We start from the raw sequence: 23,363 nt of genomic DNA on the forward strand, positions 1-23,363 counted from the left end.
CTCTCTCTCTCTCTCGCCAGGGCGGAACTCATGGTGGGTTCACGCCCTCGGCCCACGCCCCTCTGAGGAGGAAACACCTGGGCCTCATCAGTGCAGCTAGCATTTAAGCCAGGGAGTGGCTTCTACTCATCACTGGATCGTTGTGTGTGACTCGCGTCAGTGCAGCCCGGCTCTGAGCAAGTTCTCTTTTGCTTCCCTGTGCAAAACCTCTAACGTGTGTTTCCTTCTGTACATAGATCCCCTGGACCCGACTCTGCATCCCCCGAGCGGTGTTTGGAGAGAGAGTCAGAAGAGGAGCAAGTGTCTTTTCCCTACCTGGATTTCCCCAGAGCCTTTTCCCTGTCACCGCTTTGTATATAGCACTATCCCCTGCACTGTTTGTATATACACCTGGTGGAACTGTAATAAATACTGACTGTGCCTCTGAGTCCTGCGTGTGAGTCCTCAAGCGAACCGTGACACCCACACAGATGAGAGCTTAGCAGTGAAGCTCTCTCTTAAAATTTGAGTTATAAAGTCAGAAGTTATCACTGACAGAGATCCATGTTCTTTTAACATAAGAAAGAATATTTGCTGAAATTGACATTAATCCAAGCCCTTAAAACGCCATTTTGGATTAAGCATTTCCTTTTAGAAAAGTCTTCAATGAGCAGGAAGCTCCAGTACTGAAAAAAGAAGCCAACATCATCTGCTAAACGTGCTAAAAGTAAGTAAGTAGACTCCTATGATCAAAACACATACAGTATAAAAGTTATAGGTTACAGATCTGAAAAGTAAAACAAATGTCAAAGTGCAAAAAGACTTATGGTCCCATAGAAGTCTATTCCATTTGCCTGGAATTAGGTGAACACCTTTGTGACAAATTTAATGGCTCAGTCATTTGTTTCATGTCATATTTAATAAAAGACTGACATGGTGGCATGTGGAATTGTCCATTTTGCACATATTTGGTCATTCTAAGCGTCAGAAGGGGAAAGATCATTCTGGGAATGCCTACTGGCGAAGGATGTGTGACTGACAAGTCCAGTGTGTGAAGTTTAACTACAGTCTAAGGAGCTTGGAAAGAAAAGCATCTGGACTTCTTTAAGTTTCTTGAAGATGTTTCACTTCTCATCTGAGAAGCTTCTTCAGTTCAGAATTTCTTCAGAGAACTGAAGAAGCTTCTTGAATGAGAGGTGAAATGCTCTTCAAGAAACTTAAAGAAGTCCAGATGCTTTTCTTTCCAAGCTCCTTAGACTACGATGACCTGAACGACTGAGAACCTTAACAGACAGTTCTTCCCTTCATTCATCATGCCTGATTTCAAAACACCAAGATGGCAGTCGTGAAAACACTCATCTTGAGTCTTCATGGGACTATGGTGAGATCAGTTATGCCTCTTATGATGCTGTCCCAGACTTCAAAGCAGTATAAAACATGTTTGCAGCCTGTAACAACTGTGCATGCGCTTATTTTTCGTTTTAAGATTTCCGTGTTTAAATCATAATAAGATTTATTTTTAATTTTAATTAACTTGAGGTGAGTCAGATTCTTTCATTCAAGTCACTGAATGAATCTCTTGACATGTTTGGGGGTAGGTGCCTTTTGTAGCATTTTAATGCAATTATCTGACAGATTATATGGTCTACACCATAGGTGTCAAACTCTGGCCAAATTTGGCCCGCAACCTAATTACATTTGGCCCGCGAAGCCATACCAAATTACTATTAGAGCTGGCCTACTGGTATTATACAGCTAATATATATATTGTTTAGTATTAAGCTTTGCTTGTTCCATATTCAGTTTTTCAGCAAAATGTGTTTGAGTCCATAAGAAAAGGTTCATTCTTATATCTGGAGGAATAAATATATTTCAATAAATATTAAAGTTAGCCCGCGACTTTGATCCAGTTTTGAATTTTGGCCCACTGTGTATTTGAGTTTGACACCCCTGGTCTACACTGTTATTAACTATACTAACACTCTGTTCCAGAAGTCTGTGCTGCAAAGAGGCAAAGTGAATACCGCACCTGCAGGAGTAATGGGGGTCATCAGTCGGTTCAGCTGGATGTTCCAGTGCCGTACCTGTTGACTGGCATTCCTCAGCCTCTCCTGAACCTCCTGGAAACAAAAATCATGCAGGCATCTTCATCAGTGTTGTTTTAGAAGAGCACTAAATAAGATGCTGCTCACAAAGCCAGTCAAAACAAACTTGTTCACCTCCAGACGCTGGTGACTTCTTTGGCGAGATGCCTGCAGATCCTGGAGCTCCTGAGAGGCAGAGTTGAGGGCTGAGGGGGTGTCCTCTGCCATCTGACAGCTCCTGTATGGGGCTGAGGTTTTGCATTGTACGTTGCTGCTCCTGGAGGAGCTGGAAATGTTTCCTCTTTTCATCTTCAGCCTGCAGCAACCTGAAGGAGGGGAAAAAGGGAAGAAGCAACTGAAAATGTTAATACTTCTCATGGATATCTCAGATCTCCATCACAAATAAAATAATAAAGGGCCATAATAAGAGTTAGAAATCCATTGTTACCGCTCAAGCTCCAGTCTGGCCCTCTCCTCCTCCAGCCGAGCCTGGATCTCCATATTAAGGGCAACTTCCAGCTGCTGCTGTGTCAGCTCCAGCTCCCTGATCCTCTTCTTCTGTTGTTCAGCCTCCTTTTCCTTCACCTGCATCTCAGCCTGCATGCTGTCTTTTATCTATGCACACACACACACACAGCTACATAAACAGATGCACCAACAGAGCGGTATAAACTGACCTATTCCTGAATTACCTTTTCCTGGACTGTCATAACCATTTTTCCAAATCATTAAAGACTAGGTGTGAATTTTATAATGACAGTCAACATTTTGCTGGAGTTCTCAAAGATCAAAGTCAAGGAGAAAAGACTCTGTACATAATTGGTGTCAAGTGGAAAACTTTTTTTTTTACCATCACAGCCTCTTTCAGCTGTCTTTCCAGTTCCAGCTGCACCTCCCTCTGCTTCCTCCGCTCTCTCTCCTCTGCCTCCCTTCGGCGAGTTTCCAGTTCCCGTGCATGCTGTGAAACAGATGAAAGAGACATTGTTTGCTTTGTGTTTTCACCTCTATCCAGCAGGTGACACTAGGCCATCAGCTTCGAGGTTCAACGTATTGTGCTTTCAGCGGTGCTCTTCTTGATAACTTGGTTGAAGTAAGTGGGTATTTGAGTTCATGTTGCTTTCCTTACAGCTGTAAGTAATCTGCTCATTCCGCTTTTGATCTTTGGCACCAACAAGTGATTTTTTCCCAGAGAAGTGCTGCTCACAGGAGATTTCCTCCATTTCAGACCATTTTCTATAAACCGGTTAGATGGTTGTACAGTTTCTGAAATACTCAGACAAGCCTGTCCGACACAAACAACAATGCATGTTCAAAGTCATTTAAATCCCCTTTGACCTTCAGCAGGTCATCTTATTAATGTATACATGCCTAAATGCACTGAGCTGCTGCTATGTGATAGGCTGATTAGGTATTTGACCTAATGAGCAGCTCAACAGGTGTATCTAACAAAAATTTGGCCAGTGAGTGTACAGTGGGGCAAAAAAGTATTTAGTTAGCCACCGATTGTGCAAGTTCCCCCACTTAACATAAGAGTTATGAGTTATAAGATGCAGGTCGATGTGTAAAAATAACTCAGTTGTTTGGTGGTGGCTATGGCGGGGCTTCCACAGAGGCCAGCAGGTGGATGAGGGAAGGGGAAGCAGGAGGAGAGCCCCGAGGCGGCCACCAGTCCGAGTGTCAGGTGAACTGAACTTCAGGTAAGAAGTTATGAGCTGCAGTCTATCTGGGTCAGATATAAACCAAGTTTAGGTGGAGTTTATTTTCGTTGTGCTGACTTTTTACAGTCAGTTACAATACCTCATACTGTGTGAGCTAGCATGACAAGTTTATACAGATGTTCGGTTGCTATGATGTTACTGATAGTGAACTTTATTTTATTCATAAGGTTAGTTAGTAGAGTTGCCAACAGCTCCTTAAAAATGGAATGGTCCCTCATTCATAGAAAATATTACGCGTTTGGTATTGAGCTGAGAAGAGACGCAGTTTGTCCCGGACTTCAGCTAGAATGGAAAAAGACACAAAACTGGAGTTATTCTGTCTTTACGCTGCACAGCTGCCTCTTCTCCTCTCATTCTCTCTCCTCTCTCTCCTGTTGCTACTTCAATCATGAAACTGATCAATGATCAGCTGATCGTCTCTCTTGTTTGTTTATCACCCACTTTGAGCCAGAAAGAGGAAACCAGCAGATGTCGCGCTAAACAGCAGCAGCACGTTTAAGCTTGATCAGCTGTTGTTAGAATTGATTTAGTTAGAATGTTTGCTGGAGCCACAGCTGTAAAGCTGCTGGTCATGATGTCGGTTTGGATATGTGGTGAGAGGGAAACATGAAGATGAAACCAGGAGATGTCCTTACTGAACCATCAGAGCTGAACAGGTGATGGAGAAACAGGTTTACCTTTTAGGTGACAGGAATGAGTTGAAGTTATGAACTGTTTCTGAGAGACAAATAACACCAGGATCCTTTTTTTATGTAGCTGACAGCTGGTAACTGTGCAGGGGCGGGTCTAGCAAAGTGTTGCCAGGGGGCCAGGTAGGGCATTAACAGGGAGAGGAGGGCATAAAGAAATACTTTTCTTTTTTATTCTCATTTAAAATATCTAGCTTTTATTAAATAATTATCTGAATCTTGCGAAGAAAGTTTTTATCTGACGTAAAATGTATAGAAATCATACATATACCAAAAAGACTGTACATCACTGTCACAACAGCATTTGTTTTCATTCAAAGGCTTTATGGCTTTAATACCTGGTGGGCCAATCTGTAGTGAAAATGCCCAATTTTTTGTCCCAGTCCAGCCCTGCAGGTTAATACTGGCAGTGTCACCATGCCAGCTGACTGCATTTCATCATCAGCCAGTGTTGTTCTCAATATTACCAAAGTAAGGCAGCATATAAAGTATTTACTTGCTTTCAGGTTTTATTCAAATGTTAGTCTTTTCAGTTGTTTCTCCACTTTTTTCCTGTTTCAAAATCAAACACCAGTTTGTGAGAAGATTATCTTCTTTTTTTTTTTTAACAGGCATTGGTTTTGCATTGGAATTGGCTAATTTGCCAAATGTATGTTAAAAATGTTCGTATTTTAATATTCAAAAATGTTTTTGCCCAAAACACATGTGCACTGTGATGGCGGCGCACACAGTTGCAGCAGCTCGATGTACCACTGGTCAGTGTGGTGTTTGGTTATCTTTGTACGTTTTGTGTTTTGTTTTGTGCGCGATCAGTCAAGCGAATAACATCTTCAGCAGACATGATCTTCTTAAGATCGGAGTGAGTTACCGTGTGAGCGTGACCATGGAATTTATCCACTCACACAAAATACCAGAGGAAGTAGCGAGGAGACCGGGCGCTCCTTGGATTACTATTCCGGCGGGAGGGAGACGCAGACGGCGACGAGAGAGAAGGAGGAAGCGAGGCTGCCGGGCTGGCGTGCTAACCAGGCTAAGGAGGAAGCCTTTCAAACCACCGCTCCCGAGTTTATATCTCTCGAATGTCAGATCCTTGGCGAACAAGATGGACGAACTAAGGTTACAAATAACAACGGACAATCACATCAAAAACTCATGTATTCTTCTAATCACTGAGTCCTGGCTGCATCAGTCCATCCCGGACTCTGCTATTGAGCTAGCAGGCTACACCGCACAGCGCCAGGATAGAACAAACAATTCCGGTAAGAGAAAAGGAGGGGGAATCTGCATATACGTGAATAACAGCTGGTGTACAAACACAGTGATCATAGACCGTCACTGTTCTCCGGACATAGAATATCTGACTGTCAAATGCAGGCCCATCTATCTTCCACGGGAGTTCACTGTTGTGGTAATAACAACTGTTTACATACCGCCAGATGCAAATACTAACGTGGCACTAGCGCTTTTGCACACGAACATCAACAATAAACTCAATAAATATCCTGACGCAGTGCACATTATAGCGGGTGATTTTAATCAGGTGGATTTAAAAACAGCTATCCCTAATTTCCACCAGCATGTGAAGTGTGCCACGAGAGGGGCTAACACCTTAGATAAAGTCTATTCCAACATCAAGAAGGGCTACAGAGCAAGACCTTTACCACATCTGGGCCAATCTGACCATTTATCCCTGCTCCTAATTCCTGCATATGCCCCAATCAGGAAAACTGCGTCGACCATCACTAAAACTATAACAACATGGCCAGAGGGCGCTTCTCAACAGCTACAGGACTGCTTTGACAGAACCAACTGGAATATCTTCCAACATCAAGACCTGGAAATGTTCACAAACAGTGTCCTCTGTTACATCAAACACTGTATAGACACTGTCACAGTAGACAAGCAGATCTGGGTTTACACCAACCAAAAGCCATGGATGACCCAGGAAGTCCAGCAGCTGTTAAAAGAGAGGAACAGCGCCTTCAGGTCCGGAAGCAGGGAGAGCTACAGCAGGGCTAGAGCCAACCTGAAAAAAGGCATTAAGAAGGCCAAGGCGGACTATAGGAAGAAGATCGAGAACCACCTGGAGAGTAAGAACAGCCGGCTGGTGTGGCAGGGTGTCCAGCAGCTGACAAACTACAAGTCCAAATCAGGTATGGCTGAAGGTGACCCAGCATTGGCGGAGGAGCTGAACATCTTCTTCACACGCTTTGAGGTCACTGCACCCTATGCCTCAGAGGAACAGCTACACCATACAGCCCACAGCAGCAGTACCATCATCACTCTGGAGGAGCATGAAGTGAGGCGCACCCTGCGGGCTGTTAACCCAAGGAAGGCAGCCGGCCCAGATGGTGTACCAGGACGTGTGCTGAGAGACTGCGCAGACCAGCTTGCCTATATTTTCACCAGGATTTTTAACCAATCCCTTGAACAGTCAAACGTCCCACCCTGCCTCAAGACCTCCACCATAATACCCTTGCCCAAGAAATCTCATATCTCTAGCCTAAATGACTATAGACCAGTGGCACTAACCCCGGTGGTGATGAAGTGCTTTGAGAAACTTGTGCGTTACCACATTACAGCAGCCCTACCCAGCAGCCTTGACCCACACCAGTTTGCCTACAGAGCAAACCGATCGACAGAGGACGCCATAGCAACAGCACTCAATGTAGCATTAACACATCTGGAGAGGCAAGGAAGCTATGTGCGTATGCTCTTTGTGGATTATAGCTCGGCATTTAACACCATTCTTCCATACAAACTGGACGCCAAGCTAAAAGACCTAGGGCTTCCTCACAGCACCTGTAAGTGGATCAATAGCTTCCTCACCGACCGCAGACAGAGAGTGAGAGTGGGACGTTACACATCTCCAGCCCTAAATCTAAGCACTGGGTCGCCACAGGGCTGCGTGCTTAGTCCACTGCTCTACTCGCTTTATACACACGACTGCACCCCCGCCCACCAGAGCAACGCCATTGTAAAGTTCGCAGATGACACTACTGTGGTGGGGCTCATATCTGGGGGAGATGAGTCTGCCTACAGAGATGAGGTGGAGCGGCTGTCTTCATGGTGCAAGGATAACAACCTTCTCCTAAACACGAAAAAGACCAAAGAACTCATAATTGACTACAGAAGACACAAGACAGAAATCCAACCACTAATCATCAGCGACGACTGTGTGGAGAGGGTGGCAGACTTCCGCTTCTTGGGAGTCAGCATAGAGGGAAACCTATCCTGGAGTGTGAATACCTCTGAGCTACTGAAAAAGACACAACAGAGACTGTACTTTCTGAGAGTGCTTAGGAAGAACAACATCACACAGAGACTGCTGTTGTCTTTCTACAGAGCCTCCATCGAAAGCATACTAACGTACTGCATAGGCATATGGTACGCTAGCTGCACAGTGGCTGAGAGGAAAGCACTCCAGGGAGTAATCAACGCTGCCCAAAGGACAATCGGCTGCCCTCTCCTCAAACTGAAAGACCTACACAGTTCCCGCTGCCTCAAAAGAGCCCATAACATCATAAAGGACACCTCACACCCTGGTCACTCCATGTTCGAACTGCTGCCTTCAGGTAAACGGTATAGAACAACATACACAAGGACTAACAGACTCAAACACAGTTTCTACCCAATTGCAATATCATGTCTCAATGCTACTAAAAGTAGATGACTTTCATTGCCCCTGTTGTCATTTGTGCCCTTGATGTTGGAATGCTTTCAGACATGTTTTGTTGGATGCGCTAACAAATTGATTGAGTGATTGATTGTTTGAGTGATATATCAACTAGGTCGTATGTTGAGTGTCTGTATGGGGCCTTAGGCCTGGATTGCTTGGGTGTATCTACGGTATGAGAATACTGTATTTTATATGTATTTCTATCTTTTATATCCTATCATTATAGTTTTTAAGTATTTATCTTTTGTGATGTTGCACTGACCAGAGACATCTTTCAATTTCATTGTACCTGTGACAATGACAATAAAGAATATTCATTCATTCATTCATTCATTCATTCATTCACTACATGTCAGTAAAAATACTATGCAAATATTGATGTCCTTGAATGCTGAATAAACACTGACTGATTGTATCTCTTGTACTTAATCAACACAGTATCTAAACACTTTGCACCGTAGTGGTTAAAATCTCATTCTAATAAGGTTACGGTTATTAGGTTTACAGGGTTATTGAATTATGGTTAACGGTTGGTAGAATTGTTTTTAACATTATCTGCCAATTACATCTGCCACCCTTCTCCAAATCTGTGCCCCTACCTGGCCCCCCCAACAAAAATTTTCTAGACACGCCACTGTACAAATGCACAAAAAGACCCCAAAAAAGAAATCTTTCTACCTTCTGCAAAGTTCATCGCCCCAGAAAAGACAAGTCAAAACAAGTAAAAAAAAATAAAAATGTAACAGCCTCCCGATTATGACCGATATATCATTTACGTCACTGATACATCCGTAACTGAAATTAACTCAGAACAATTTGTTTATTTTTTTAAATGGTCATTCAGAATCAGAAGATTATTTACGGTGATGTTTTTGGTGGGAGTGAAACAACAATCTACTGATAAAACCAATAAAAATAAGATATGATAATAAGAAATAACCACTGTTGGAAGCCTTATTTACTCTTATCGCCTTAATCATGTGCAGTAATTAAAGTTGAAATGAGAAACTTTGCATTTGAAAGATGCTCTTCTACTGGGCACTCAAAATGCTTTCTTACAACAAGCATCATTCATCCACACCTTCATACATAATGTGCGCACATTTTAAATATAAATTAATATTACTGTAGCAGTATTTTTTTTTTTTTTTAAAAGATAAAATGGCCACATTTAAGAAGGCAGGACCTGCAGTTATTGTCCTTTTCCAGACATTTATCTGGCACTTACTTTGGGGTTTTCTGCAGCTCGTCCTCGGGGCCCTCCAGACACAGAGACAGCAGGTCATAACCCAGGATCTTCTGGGCTATGGTGAACATTTCTTTAATGTTGGGGTATTTCAAAAGTCCTCTGCCCATGCCCACAAACTGGCTGCCCTGACTGGGGAAGAGGAGCACGGAGCAGCCGCTGCTTTTGGGTCTCCGCTGAGGCGCCGCTGCTGGCTCGCTGTTCGGGGGAAAAGCGGGGGCTTCAGCCGGAGGAGGGTAATCTCCAGCCGTGGAACCGGGCTTGTTGGTGGACAGCGTCCTGCTCAGAGAGACCAGCGACCTGACCTTCCCTCTGGAAGATGCCGCCATCCTGACTGCCACTGATGCCAACATGAGCTGTTCCTCATCCAACGACGTGTCTGCAGATGAAATAAGACGCACAGCCCGCCCGGACAAACTGTAATCACCAAAAGAGTCAACTTTGCTTGAACTCAATTCTGATATCTGCTCGGCATGACACCTCACAGGGAGACGAAAGGTTGATGATATCTCCAATAAAACTATTTTTGAAGCCATTATGGGACTTGACAAAAAATTTGAAGCACAACTGGAGGATATCAAGGAACAAAACAGACAAAGTGCAGCTATGGTTGCCAGCTTGGCTAAGGCTGTAGAGTTTAACGCTGCAGAGATAGCTGATTGCAAACTGAAAGTTGTTAAACTGGCAAATGCGAATGAACTGCTGCTTAAAGAAAACGAAGACTTGAAAAGAAGAGTGAGAGAACAAGAGCGCTACCGAATGAGGTGGTGCCTAAAACTGAAAGGGGTGAAGGAAGACAAAGACGAAAACATTAGAGTGAAGGTTTTGCAAACGCTTCAGAAGATTGCCCCTGACTTGAACTTAGAAGAGGCTGTTGATATTGTCCACCGCTTAGGGAAACAAGTTGATGGCAGAAACAGAAACATCATTATTCTATTCACACAGAGGCGAATTAAAGAAGAATTGTGGAGGCGCACCAAAGATTCTTCAACCTGCAAGCAAGAAGGCATCAGCTTCACAGAGATGTTGCCGCAGGAGGACATACAAGATCGACAGCGCCTATGGCCTCTGGTGGAGGAAGAAAGACGTGCAAAACTACAAATATCTGTAGTTTCCACTCCGTATATTTTCAAAACAAACTCGTTACTTTGGGTTTAACGCATTTGGGGGAAGTTAATATTTCACGTCACTGCAGGCCTTCAAACAATGAGATTTGAGCCTAAACAGTGAAAGGCAGTCGCGTTTTAATCAGTAGAGGATGTCGCATAAAAAGAGATGAAAGAACAAACCATGTACTGTAGTTTTGATTGATTTATTTTTAGCACAACACCAGAACAACCCCACGTGCCCATAATTTGCGGTACTTCAGAAAAAAAGGAGTGAACATAAAAGGGAGTAAAATGTTGTGTCAGGTAATTTCAAATGCAGCATTTCTATCACCTCAACAAACACTAACTGTGTCACAGTGTGTTGCTATCTAAAGCTCTACTTGCTGTATTTCACAGGAAGAGAAAGAATGAGAGCTAACTTCACTCAGAGATATAGAAAGAAAGAGAAAGAAACCAGGCTGTATTTAAAGGTAAGGACTGCTTAGTGATATTTGATAAAATGTAGTTGTATTTTAACAGGGACATAAAGTGCTTGTCTTACTCCCTTCTTCTAGCTCGAAATTACTTGCCAAGTGGTAAGGACCGTTCATGGTCACACGGTGAGAACATTGGTGTTGACTATGAAGAGATAGGGTCAGACAGGGGAGGGGCCAGTCAGATTTATCAACTCAACCTCCTTAAAGCATGGAGAGAGGCTGAAACCAATCTCTGGTGAGCCCGGTTAAGGAAAGAGATGAGTTGGTGCCTGAGATGCCAAATTCCAACATCCTCATTCCCGCCATTGAGATAACACTCTCACACAGGCCCAGAGAGCAGATGTTGCTGCATTGCAGATGTGTTATACCCCCTGCCCAGCCGAATGACTCTCAAAAAGAAAATTTTGCAGAAAATCAATGTGATCGCTTGGATCACTGGAATTATCATCTCGATATCTCTTGTCCTTCTTTCATTTCAGACGTCTTGAAAACAAGTTTTAACAAAGTCCTGGAGAAGTGCCCAATGCTGGAGGACCTCCTGCTTTACCCCTGGCTCAGATAAACTCCTCTCTGACACAAACACACACGCATACTGAATTCACATCTTGCCATACAAATGTGATACAGTAACCAACTTTCTTTCTTTCTGAAAAAAAGAAAATTGGGAGATTCAAAAATTTCCTCACAGTAATGTTTGCATCAGTCTATCAGACGAATCCCCTCCAAGTCCAATATTTACATCAGTTACAGTGATAATGCTTGGTGTCTACTTTCAGCCACCGCAGTAGAATGCCAGGAATGAATCTCATTGAAATTGTAGTTGCATTTGCTATTTCATTTAATTGTCATGGATGATACACAGATAACCCAACAGCAAACAGAGGAAAACAATGGGCTTAAATACACAGAGGGATAAATGAGGGAATAAGACACAGGATGAGAGCACAGCTGCGAGAAATCACAAACAACAAGACCATGGGGAAGGAAAACTGAAAACACTAACATAGTCTAAGGAGCTTAGAAAGAAAACGTCTGGACTTCTTTAAGTTGCTTGAAGACGTTCAAGCAAAGTTTAAGTTCTTTTCATCCGAGAAGGTGAAACATCTTCAAGCAACTTCAAGTCCAGACGCTTTCTTTCCAAACTCCTTAGACTACGATGACCTAGATGACTGAGAACCTTCACAGACATGAAAACACTAACACAGCACACATGACTATCAAAGTAAAACAGCAAACAAGAGACTTTTACAAAGACACAGAGTTGACACAGAGACATGACTGACTGGGGAGAAATTGGGGAACATGGAAACAAGAGTGACTAGACATGACACGTGGGACACAGGGGCAAGGCAAAGTAACAGAAACCTAAAGCCTAAGAATATAACACAAGAAGAAAACAATAAAGAGAACCAAAAACATACATAAGAATAATCAATGAATATAAATGAACAAACACAAAACACTGGGTCACAGACTCACTACCATGACAGTTAAATGTACATAATAAATACTTTAAATCAGATGACAATGTAGCTGACACTGTGTTTATTATAATGTGTGTGGTCAACCACAAATCTTCATACTGTCATCCATAGATGAGGTCTTTATACAAATGATGAAAGATAATGAAAGAAACTGTTTAATTGATATGAAATGATTGAATTATATGAAATATTATGGCTTTGTCTGCCAGTGTTTTTCTGTAAACTACTTTGAACTACTGGCAGTCAGTGAAGTCACTGAAAGGCAAGATTCTATGTTGTGTTGCCGTAGTTTCCAGAGTTTACTTATAAAGCTCACTTACAGAATTCAGTTAGAAAAGTCAAGCATTTGAAGGGTGCACATTTGAAGGAATATTAACTCAATCTTAGCTCATTACGGTTTACATTTTCGATTTTAAAGGGTCTCCGAAATTACAATGAAAAAGGAAACAAGAAAAATTGCCACTCCAGCCGATAAGAAAGATTCGGGAGATCAAGGTAAGTAAAATAATAAAATCAAATCCTGGTAAAATCCAAATCCTAGAAATGTTGACACTGTGTGAATCATTTTTAGAGCAATTGAATCATATGTTTAATTGAAAATAGCTTTAATACAAGATGTCTAATCAAAGAAAGGTTACCGGTCTTTTGGTAAAATAATGTAATAAGTTTATTCTTGGACTCAACAGTAAAAACAGACCAACAAGTGCCATCAAGATCTAAGACTTAGTAAACCTAGTATCAACTCGCACTGATCAGTTTTTTTTTTTTCATCCCAAGATTAAACTTGTGATCATTTAAGCAAAAGCAATTTCAAATTCTTTGCCATCAAACTGCTTCCAGTCTTGATGTCGGGGACTCTTTTTCACCACTGTGTTGTTGTCGTTTATAGATCGTAAGAGCAGGACTGCTAAAAGAAAGGCCAGTCCTGAAAAGAAGACCCCAATGAAAAGGAGGAGGGTCGCTGAGCAGGCTGGTCCTTCCACCAGCTCAGATGTGGTCAAAGGAGTGAAGCGCAAGGTTGTGCAAGATGAAGAGGACACAACAAAGAAAGCAAAGAGGGCTAAACTTCTTGACCATATGAGCGGTGACAAGGAGCAAGCATCCTCCTCGTTGGACTCTGGTAAAGGTAGGCTAATTAGTTGAATAAGGGGGTAGATTAAGTGTGGTTGCTAGGTTTAAGATATTGGTGTTTAGTGTTTGTGTCTATCATCCAGTGAGCTGATGTGCTTTTGGTGTTTTCCACATCTCCAGACTTGAACAACAAACAGGTGTGCGCAAAAAATGGCAAAAGAAAGGCCACGGGAGACAACAGAGAGCCACCCAAGAAAAAAAAAAGGAATGTGGACCAGGACAAAAAATCAGTGGCAGACCAAAAACGTAAGTAGCAAGCAGCTTGGGTTTTATATTCAGGGGAAGGGCAAAAGGAACATTTAGGCTACAGAGGAGAGTAATTTGTGTCACAGCTGTAATAAAACAAGATTTGCTGTTTTGTCTGTTCAGGTGAATTCCAAGCCAGATATGTGGAGGAGCACCAGCTCGGAGAAGGAGGCTGCGGAGCAGTGTTTTCTGGCTACCGGATAGAAGATCGTTTTCCAGTAAGTGTTCAGATGATGGTAGTAAGACAGGCAGTAACGCAGATAATGGATAATATCGTAAACTGAGACGTCTGCTGTGTTTCCACCTTTCATTATGTCATACTGAGGAAATGCTCACCAATGCTCTGTGTCTTCTAGGTTGCCATCAAACACATTCCCAAAAATAAAGTCTACTGCAAAGTGGCGGTAAGCGTCCAACACTTGAATTAGTTTTACATTACTGGATTGAATGCGGCGTTCCTCATCATCCACTTTGTTGTAATATTTCAGGATGAAAGCGGGAAGATGCTCTCGGTGGAAGTGGCCATTATGGTTAAGCTTGCAGGTGAAGCAGAAGGGTCAGTGGGAATATCAGCACCTGTGTCCTTGCTGGAGTGGTTCGACCTTGGCAAAGAGCTGATCCTGGTGCTGGAGAGACCTGTCCCCGCTGTGGACCTGCAAAAATACAAAGCAGAATATGGAAGAACCTTACCAGAGGACAAGGCCAAGGTAGGTTGACTGGGAGAGCCTTAGACTGTACAGCATTCAATCAAGGCAGAAAAGCATTAACTCATTATTGTGTTTTTCATCTTTTCCAGGTCATTCTGAAGCAACTCGTTGATGCTGTAAAGGAACTTGAGGATAAACACATCTTTCATCGGGACATCAAGGGAGAAAACATTCTGATTGAGACCGGCTCCGATGTGCCTCGAGTTCGCATCATTGACTTTGGACTGAGCTGCTTTGTTAAACAGCGATCTCTGTATCGCGTCTTCTATGGTAACATATTCTGCTCCTGCTTTTCACAGATGTAACAATTTGTGTCTTTTGTTTTAGAAGAAATTGTAATTGTGTCTGTTTGTTAGGCACTCCTCTTCACACCCCTCCCGAGTGGTACAGGAGGAGCTGCTACAGGTGTGGACCCACCACGGTGTGGCAAATGGGAGTGGTGTTGTATGAAGCGCTTCATGCACGGCACTTTAGTACCGAGAGGTTCCTCGCAAAGAAACTGAGCATCAAAAAGCGTCTGTCCACAGGTAAGAAAACTTCACACTTCCAGATTCACTGATGCCTTGGATCACTAGAACTATCATCTTCATCTTTTTGATCTTTTCTTTCTTTCAAGAATGCCAGAATTTCTTGGAGGCATGTTTAACTATAGCCCCGGAGAAGCGCCCAACACTGGAGGAGCTCCAGCTTCACCCCTGGCTAAGATAACACACACAAACACACAATTCACACCTTATCATATAAGTGTGATACATTGTGGTAACCTCCTTTCTTTTTTCTGTTGGACAGGAATGGGTCAATCTTAAAAAATAAATAAATAAAAAATTAGCTTTTTCGGACTTCCTGTAACCCCCCCAGCCATCCCAGGAAAGGGGATCTCTCTTTGAATGGGCTTTCCCGAGGTTTCTTCCCATCGATCTGGCCCCCTGGGGAGTTTTTCCTCGTCTTCATAGAGAGCTTGGGCTGGGTCAGGAGCTCCATCAAAACTGTCTTTATTTGATGACATTAAAGTCATCAAATAAAGATGTGTTTTACTTAAAGGAAATTGGATCAAAATAAAACTTGTTTAATTCATCTTTGCTGAGGATTCTCCTTCATTACTATTTTGTTTTGTTTTGTTTTTTTTTACCCATGGTGCATTTTGACAAATAAGAAAACTGAATCAGGTTAAAGTGTGCACAAAGACAGTCACACTGCAAATGATCTGAAGACTTGCATCTGTTGCTCTAACCCCCAACTAGTTTAGACAGATTTCCAGGTTCTACCAGAGGTTTTTTCCTTCAAGAAGGGAGTTTTTCCTTCCCACTGTTGCTGAGTGTTTGCTCATAGTGGGTTGTAAAAGCATAAAAGTTAATAAGAGGCATTCATAGCAGAGTTATCACAGAGGGAACTATATAGCTTAAATGTACAATTTCTACAGGACGAATTATAACTTCATTATGTATAAAAGCTTCTGTGGATAATTACTCCTATTTGTAACTTTACACAAGAGAAAGTTTGGTGTCACACTATTTATAACAGGTTGGGTTTTGTCCTCTGAGTTGAGCCTTTGGTTGCAGTTTATTGAAGAATTTCCTCTAAAGTAGCTGTTGATAAAGATTTAAAGTCCTGTTTATATACAGAAATATGCTTTAGTTCATGTTTTTTACATGTCTGCCTCAGTGGATCAGTAGAAGATCTGGCACAGGAAACTAGATGATGAAAAAAGGGTACGAATACACATATATATCTATATCTATATAGATACAGATATATAAACACACACACACACAGGTTGCAACGTAGTATTTTCATTTTTTCTTAGCATTTCTTTAACGCCTTGGTGCAAAACATTTCTTATTTGGTAAGCTTGTTAACACATTTTAGTTCAGTTTTGCTGAAAGTTATAGCATCCATCAAGTAAGAAGCAATTGGTTTTTAAAAAGCATATACATTCCCCAAAACATTTTTATTATGTGCATTTTGGAGAATAAAAGATTGTACACAATTTCCCTTTTTAAAGTAAAAAGATTATTAAGTCTAATTCTTACTTATTCAGTAGATTAAAGTATTGAAACATCATTATTCATAAAATATGCACATTACAAAATGAAAGTTATTCAAAAACTACTCAAGTACTTACTCCAATACTCACATTATTCAAGTAAATTTAATTTTTGCCAATGTAATGTCACATAAAATCTTAATCTGAATAAGGGATTTGAACCCCACTGTCACGGCCAGGGGATCAGCAGGCCGCTGACTAGTAGTGCTCTCTCTCTCTCTCTCGCCAGGGCGGAACTCATGGTGGGTTCACGCCCTCGGCCCACGCCCCTCTGAGGAGGAAACACCTGGGCCTCATCAGTGCAGCTAGCATTTAAGCCAGGGAGTGGCTTCTACTCATCACTGGATCGTTGTGTGTGACTCGCGTCAGTGCAGCCCGGCTCTGAGCAAGTTCTCTTTTGCTTCCCTGTGCAAAACCTCTAACGTGTGTTTCCTTCTGTACATAGATCCCCTGGACCCGACTCTGCATCCCCCGAGCGGTGTTTGGAGAGAGAGTCAGAAGAGGAGCAAGTGTCTTTTCCCTACCTGGATTTCCCCAGAGCCTTTTCCCTGTCACCGCTTTGTATATAGCACTATCCCCTGCACTGTTTGTATATACACCTGGTGGAACTGTAATAAATACAGACTGTGCCTCTGAGTCCTGCGTGTGAGTCCTCAAGCGAACCGTGACACCCACACAGATGAGAGCTTAGCAGTGAAGCTCTCTCTTAAAATTTGAGTTATAAAGTCAGAAGTTATCACTGACAGAGATCCATGTTCTTTTAACATAAGAAAGAATATTTGCTGAAATTGACATTAATCCAAGCCCTTAAAACGCCATTTTGGATTAAGCATTTCCTTTTAGAAAAGTCTTCAATGAGCAGGAAGCTCCAGTACTGAAAAAAGAAGCCAACATCATCTGCTAAACGTGCTAAAAGTAAGTAAGTAGACTCCTATGATCAAAACACATACAGTATAAAAGTTATAGGTTACAGATCTGAAAAGTAAAACAAATGTCAAAGTGCAAAAAGACTTATGGTCCCATAGAAGTCTATTCCATTTGCCTGGAATTAGGTGAACACCTTTGTGACAAATTTAATGGCTCAGTCATTTGTTTCATGTCATATTTAATAAAAGACTGACATGGTGGCATGTGGAATTGTCCATTTTGCACATATTTGGTCATTCTAAGCGTCAGAAGGGGAAAGATCATTCTGGGAATGCCTACTGGCGAAGGATGTGTGACTGACAAGTCCAGTGTGTGAAGTTTAACTACAGTCTAAGGAGCTTGGAAAGAAAAGCATCTGGACTTCTTTAAGTTTCTTGAAGATGTTTCACTTCTCATCTGAGAAGCTTCTTCAGTTCAGAATTTCTTCAGAGAACTGAAGAAGCTTCTTGAATGAGAGGTGAAATGCTCTTCAAGAAACTTAAAGAAGTCCAGATGCTTTTCTTTCCAAGCTCCTTAGACTACGATGACCTGAACGACTGAGAACCTTAACAGACAGTTCTTCCCTTCATTCATCATGCCTGATTTCAAAACACCAAGATGGCAGTCGTGAAAACACTCATCTTGAGTCTTCATGGGACTATGGTGAGATCAGTTATGCCTCTTATGATGCTGTCCCAGACTTCAAAGCAGTATAAAACATGTTTGCAGCCTGTAACAACTGTGCATGCGCTTATTTTTCGTTTTAAGATTTCCGTGTTTAAATCATAATAAGATTTATTTTTAATTTTAATTAACTTGAGGTGAGTCAGATTCTTTCATTCAAGTCACTGAATGAATCTCTTGACATGTTTGGGGGTAGGTGCCTTTTGTAGCATTTTAATGCAATTATCTGACAGATTATATGGTCTACACCATAGGTGTCAAACTCTGGCCAAATTTGGCCCGCAACCTAATTACATTTGGCCCGCGAAGCCATACCAAATTACTATTAGAGCTGGCCTACTGGTATTATACAGCTAATATATATATTGTTTAGTATTAAGCTTTGCTTGTTCCATATTCAGTTTTTCAGCAAAATGTGTTTGAGTCCATAAGAAAAGGTTCATTCTTATATCTGGAGGAATAAATATATTTCAATAAATATTAAAGTTAGCCTGCGACTTTGATCCAGTTTTGAATTTTGGCCCACTGTGTATTTGAGTTTGACACCCCTGGTCTACACTGTTATTAACTATACTAACACTCTGTTCCAGAAGTCTGTGCTGCAAAGAGGCAAAGTGAATACCGCACCTGCAGGAGTAATGGGGGTCATCAGTCGGTTCAGCTGGATGTTCCAGTGCCGTACCTGTTGACTGGCATTCCTCAGCCTCTCCTGAACCTCCTGGAAACAAAAATCATGCAGGCATCTTCATCAGTGTTGTTTTAGAAGAGCACTAAATAAGATGCTGCTCACAAAGCCAGTCAAAACAAACTTGTTCACCTCCAGACGCTGGTGACTTCTTTGGCGAGATGCCTGCAGATCCTGGAGCTCCTGAGAGGCAGAGTTGAGGGCTGAGGGGGTGTCCTCTGCCATCTGACAGCTCCTGTATGGGGCTGAGGTTTTGCATTGTACGTTGCTGCTCCTGGAGGAGCTGGAAATGTTTCCTCTTTTCATCTTCAGCCTGCAGCAACCTGAAGGAGGGGAAAAAGGGAAGAAACAACTGAAAATGTTAATACTTCTCATGGATATCTCAGATCTCCATCACAAATAAAATAATAAAGGGCCATAATAAGAGTTAGAAATGCATTGTTACCGCTCAAGCTCCAGTCTGGCCCTCTCCTCCTCCAGCCGAGCCTGGATCTCCATATTAAGGGCAACTTCCAGCTGCTGCTGTGTCAGCTCCAGCTCCCTGATCCTCTTCTTCTGTTGTTCAGCCTCCTTTTCCTTCACCTGCATCTCAGCCTGCATGCTGTCTTTTATCTATGCACGCACACACACACACACAGCTACATAAACAGATGCACCAACAGAGCGGTATAAACTGACCTATTCCTGAATTACCTTTTCCTGGACTGTCATAACCATTTTTCCAAATCATTAAAGACTAGGTGTGAATTTTATAATGACAGTCAACATTTTGCTGGAGTTCTCAAAGATCAAAGTCAAGGAGAAAAGACTCTGTACATAATTGGTGTCAAGTGGAAAACTTTTTTTTTTACCATCACAGCCTCTTTCAGCTGTCTTTCCAGTTCCAGCTGCACCTCCCTCTGCTTCCTCCGCTCTCTCTCCTCTGCCTCCCTTCGGCGAGTTTCCAGTTCCCGTGCATGCTGTGAAACAGATGAAAGAGACATTGTTTGCTTTGTGTTTTCACCTCTATCCAGCAGGTGACACTAGGCCATCAGCTTCGAGGTTCAACGTATTGTGCTTTCAGCGGTGCTCTTCTTGATAACTTGGTTGAAGTAAGTGGGTATTTGAGTTCATGTTGCTTTCCTTACAGCTGTAAGTAATCTGCTCATTCCGCTTTTGATCTTTGGCACCAACAAGTGATTTTTTCCCAGAGAAGTGCTGCTCACAGGAGATTTCCTCCATTTCAGACCATTTTCTATAAACCGGTTAGATGGTTGTACAGTTTCTGAAATACTCAGACAAGCCTGTCCGACACAAACAACAATGCATGTTCAAAGTCATTTAAATCCCCTTTGACCTTCAGCAGGTCATCTTATTAATGTATACATGCCTAAATGCACTGAGCTGCTGCTATGTGATAGGCTGATTAGGTATTTGACCTAATGAGCAGCTCAACAGGTGTATCTAACAAAAATTTGGCCAGTGAGTGTACAGTGGGGCAAAAAAGTATTTAGTTAGCCACCGATTGTGCAAGTTCCCCCACTTAACATAAGAGTTATGAGTTATAAGATGCAGGTCGATGTGTAAAAATAACTCAGTTGTTTGGTGGTGGCTATGGCGGGGCTTCCACAGAGGCCAGCAGGTGGATGAGGGAAGGGGAAGCAGGAGGAGAGCCCCGAGGCGGCCACCAGTCCGAGTGTCAGGTGAACTGAACTTCAGGTAAGAAGTTATGAGCTGCAGTCTATCTGGGTCAGATATAAACCAAGTTTAGGTGGAGTTTATTTTCGTTGTGCTGACTTTTTACAGTCAGTTACAATACCTCATACTGTGTGAGCTAGCATGACAAGTTTATACAGATGTTCGGTTGCTATGATGTTACTGATAGTGAACTTTATTTTATTCATAAGGTTAGTTAGTAGAGTTGCCAACAGCTCCTTAAAAATGGAATGGTCCCTCATTCAGAGAAAATATTACGCGTTTGGTATTGAGCTGAGAAGAGACGCAGTTTGTCCCGGACTTCAGCTAGAATGGAAAAAGACACAAAACTGGAGTTATTCTGTCTTTACGCTGCACAGCTGCCTCTCTCTCCTGTTGCTACTTCAATCATGAAACTGATCAATGATCAGCTGATCGTCTCTCTTGTTTGTTTATCACCCACTTTGAGCCAGAAAGAGGAAACCAGCAGATGTCGCGCTAAACAGCAGCAGCACGTTTAAGCTTGATCAGCTGTTGTTAGAATTGATTTAGTTAGAATGTTTGCTGGAGCCACAGCTGTAAAGCTGCTGGTCATGATGTCGGTTTGGATATGTGGTGAGAGGGAAACATGAAGATGAAACCAGGAGATGTCCTTACTGAACCATCAGAGCTGAACAGGTGATGGAGAAACAGGTTTACCTTTAGGTGACATGAATGAGTTGAAGTTATGAACTGTTTCTGAGAGACAAATAACACCAGGATCCTTTTTTATGTAGCTGACAGCTGGTAACTGTGCAGGGGCGGGTCTAGCAAAGTGTTGCCAGGGGGCCAGGTAGGGCATTAACAGGGAGAGGAGGGCATAAAGAAATACTTTTCTTTTTTATTCTCATTTAAAATATCTAGCTTTTATTAAATAATTATCTGAATCTTGCGAAGAAAGTTTTTATCTGACGTAAAATGTATAGAAATCATACATATACCAAAAAGACTGTACATCACTGTCACAACAGCATTTGTTTTCATTCAAAGGCTTTATGGCTTTAATACCTGGTGGGCCAATCTGTAGTGAAAATGCCCAATTTTTTGTCCCAGTCCAGCCCTGCAGGTTAATACTGGCAGTGTCACCATGCCAGCTGACTGCATTTCATCATCAGCCAGTGTTGTTCTCAATATTACCAAAGTAAGGCAGCATATAAAGTATTTACTTGCTTTCAGGTTTTATTCAAATGTTAGTCTTTTCAGTTGTTTCTCCACTTTTTTCCTGTTTCAAAATCAAACACCAGTTTGTGAGAAGATTATCTTCTTTTTTTTTTTTAACAGGCATTGGTTTTGCATTGGAATTGGCTAATTTGCCAATTGTATGTTAAAAATGTTCGTATTTTAATATTCAAAAATGTTTTTGCCCAAAACACATGTGCACTACATGTCAGTAAAAATACTATGCAAATATTGATGTCCTTGAATGCTGAATAAACACTGACTGATTGTATCTCTTGTACTTAATCAACACAGTATCTAAACACTTTGCACCGTAGTGGTTAAAATCTCATTCTAATAAGGTTACGGTTATTAGGTTTACAGGGTTATTGAATTATGGTTAACGGTTGGTAGAATTGTTTTTAACATTATCTGCCAATTACATCTGCCACCCTTCTCCAAATCTGTGCCCCTACCTGGCCCCCCCAACAAAAATTTTCTAGACACGCCACTGCCGTAGCTTGCCTCCACCAGTGTGTGAATGTGAGAGTGAATGAATAGTGGCATTGTAAAGCGCTTTGGGTGCCTTGAAAAGCGCTGTATAAATCCAATCCATTATTATTATTATTATAAATACTTTAAAACTAAATATGTTCCCTAAAACGGTGACAGAGCTACAGACACATGACAGCCTTACACAGGTAGCCAGCAGCTGTGACCAGCACTACCTGTGCAGTTAATAAAAGGACAGGTAATGTTTGTCGCGCTGTTGCACACACAGCACGCTCATTTGTTTCAGTTCGTCAGTTGCAACAAGACAGCTTACCAACGTGTACGTAATAAGCTGATACTCCTGTGTGCTACACACTACAGTGTACGCTGTACACCTACTTACTGGGTTTGTCGCATCAGTCTGTGTCTCTGAGTTAACTTGTGTTTCTCCTGCAGCTCCGGACCGCAAAAAATACGCGTGCTCTTTGTGAGCTCGTTCCCGGCTCGTAACCAGCGCGTTCTGCCGTCAAGAGTGATCATTGGTTAAATGTGATCATGTGACTGATGCAAGCCAGATCCTTTTATTTAGCAAAACTGTGATTAATAGTTAAATAAAAAATAAAAATGTTAAGGTTGCCTCAACAAAAGGGCACTTTGGGCACCCATCAGGAAAGGGGCGGGTGCTCAAGCCCCTCTAGCCCCCCCCTCTGCACGTGCCTGCCAGTACGCCTCATCTGTACTGGATTACATCTCCGAAACCACAGACAGTGTCACCACCCAGAAACGGATCACCATGTACCCCAACCAGAAGCCTTGGATGAACCGGGATGTTCGTCTCCTCTTGAAGGCCCGCAACACCGCCTTTAGGTCAGGAGATGCACACGCCTACAGCACAGCCAGGGCTAATCTAAAGAAGGGCATCAAAAAAGCCAAACACCATTGCAAAAAGAAGGTAGAAGAACACTTCTCCAACTCCAACCCCTGACACATGTGGCAAGGACTCCAGACCATTACAGACTACAGGACCACCAAACCCTCCCCCGCATCCTCTGATGTCTCCTTCCTCAACGAGCTCAACAACTTTTATGCTCGTTTTGAGCGAGGGAACCCCACAACCAAAGCAGACATTTATG

General features: G+C 42.2%; 1 protein-coding gene across 2 annotated transcripts; it reads left to right on the forward strand.

The window, feature by feature from the left end:
* Positions 1-3,673: 3,673 nt before the first annotated feature.
* LOC147309416 (serine/threonine-protein kinase pim-1-like) lies at positions 3,674-15,622 on the forward strand. Of its 2 annotated transcripts, XM_086269509.1 has the most exons (11): positions 3,674-3,760; positions 10,901-10,974; positions 11,460-12,959; positions 13,354-13,590; positions 13,716-13,841; positions 13,965-14,059; positions 14,198-14,245; positions 14,330-14,548; positions 14,638-14,818; positions 14,905-15,075; positions 15,165-15,622. In XM_086269509.1, exons 3-11 carry the CDS (start codon positions 12,899-12,901, stop codon positions 15,254-15,256), a joined length of 1,230 nt encoding a protein of 409 aa, XP_086125635.1. In that variant the 5' UTR covers positions 3,674-3,760; positions 10,901-10,974; positions 11,460-12,898; the 3' UTR covers positions 15,257-15,622. The 2 variants fall into 2 exon arrangements, with proteins under 2 accessions (XP_086125635.1, XP_086125636.1); XM_086269510.1 differs by lacking the exons at positions 3,674-3,760; positions 10,901-10,974 and adding an exon at positions 11,179-11,215.
* Positions 15,623-23,363: the final 7,741 nt, after the last annotated feature.

The sequence above is a fragment of the Aulonocara sp. 'chitande type north' Nkhata Bay genome, linkage group LG17 (genome assembly GCF_057382095.1).
Source record: "Aulonocara sp. 'chitande type north' Nkhata Bay isolate Kocher_YH1m ecotype deep benthic linkage group LG17, A_spYH_male_GT1.1, whole genome shotgun sequence".
NCBI lineage: Eukaryota > Metazoa > Chordata > Actinopteri > Cichliformes > Cichlidae > Aulonocara > Aulonocara sp. 'chitande type north' Nkhata Bay.

Bases quoted from the DNA above. Each gene is read 5' to 3' on its own strand.
- LOC147309416 (XM_086269509.1), top strand. From the start codon at position 12,899: ATGAAAAAGGAAACAAGAAAAATTGCCACTCCAGCCGATAAGAAAGAT. The intron at 14,246-14,329 runs GTAAGCGTCCAA...GTAATATTTCAG, and splicing joins AAGTCTACTGCAAAGTGGCG to GATGAAAGCGGGAAGATGCT. The intron at 14,549-14,637 runs GTAGGTTGACTG...CATCTTTTCCAG, and splicing joins TACCAGAGGACAAGGCCAAG to GTCATTCTGAAGCAACTCGT.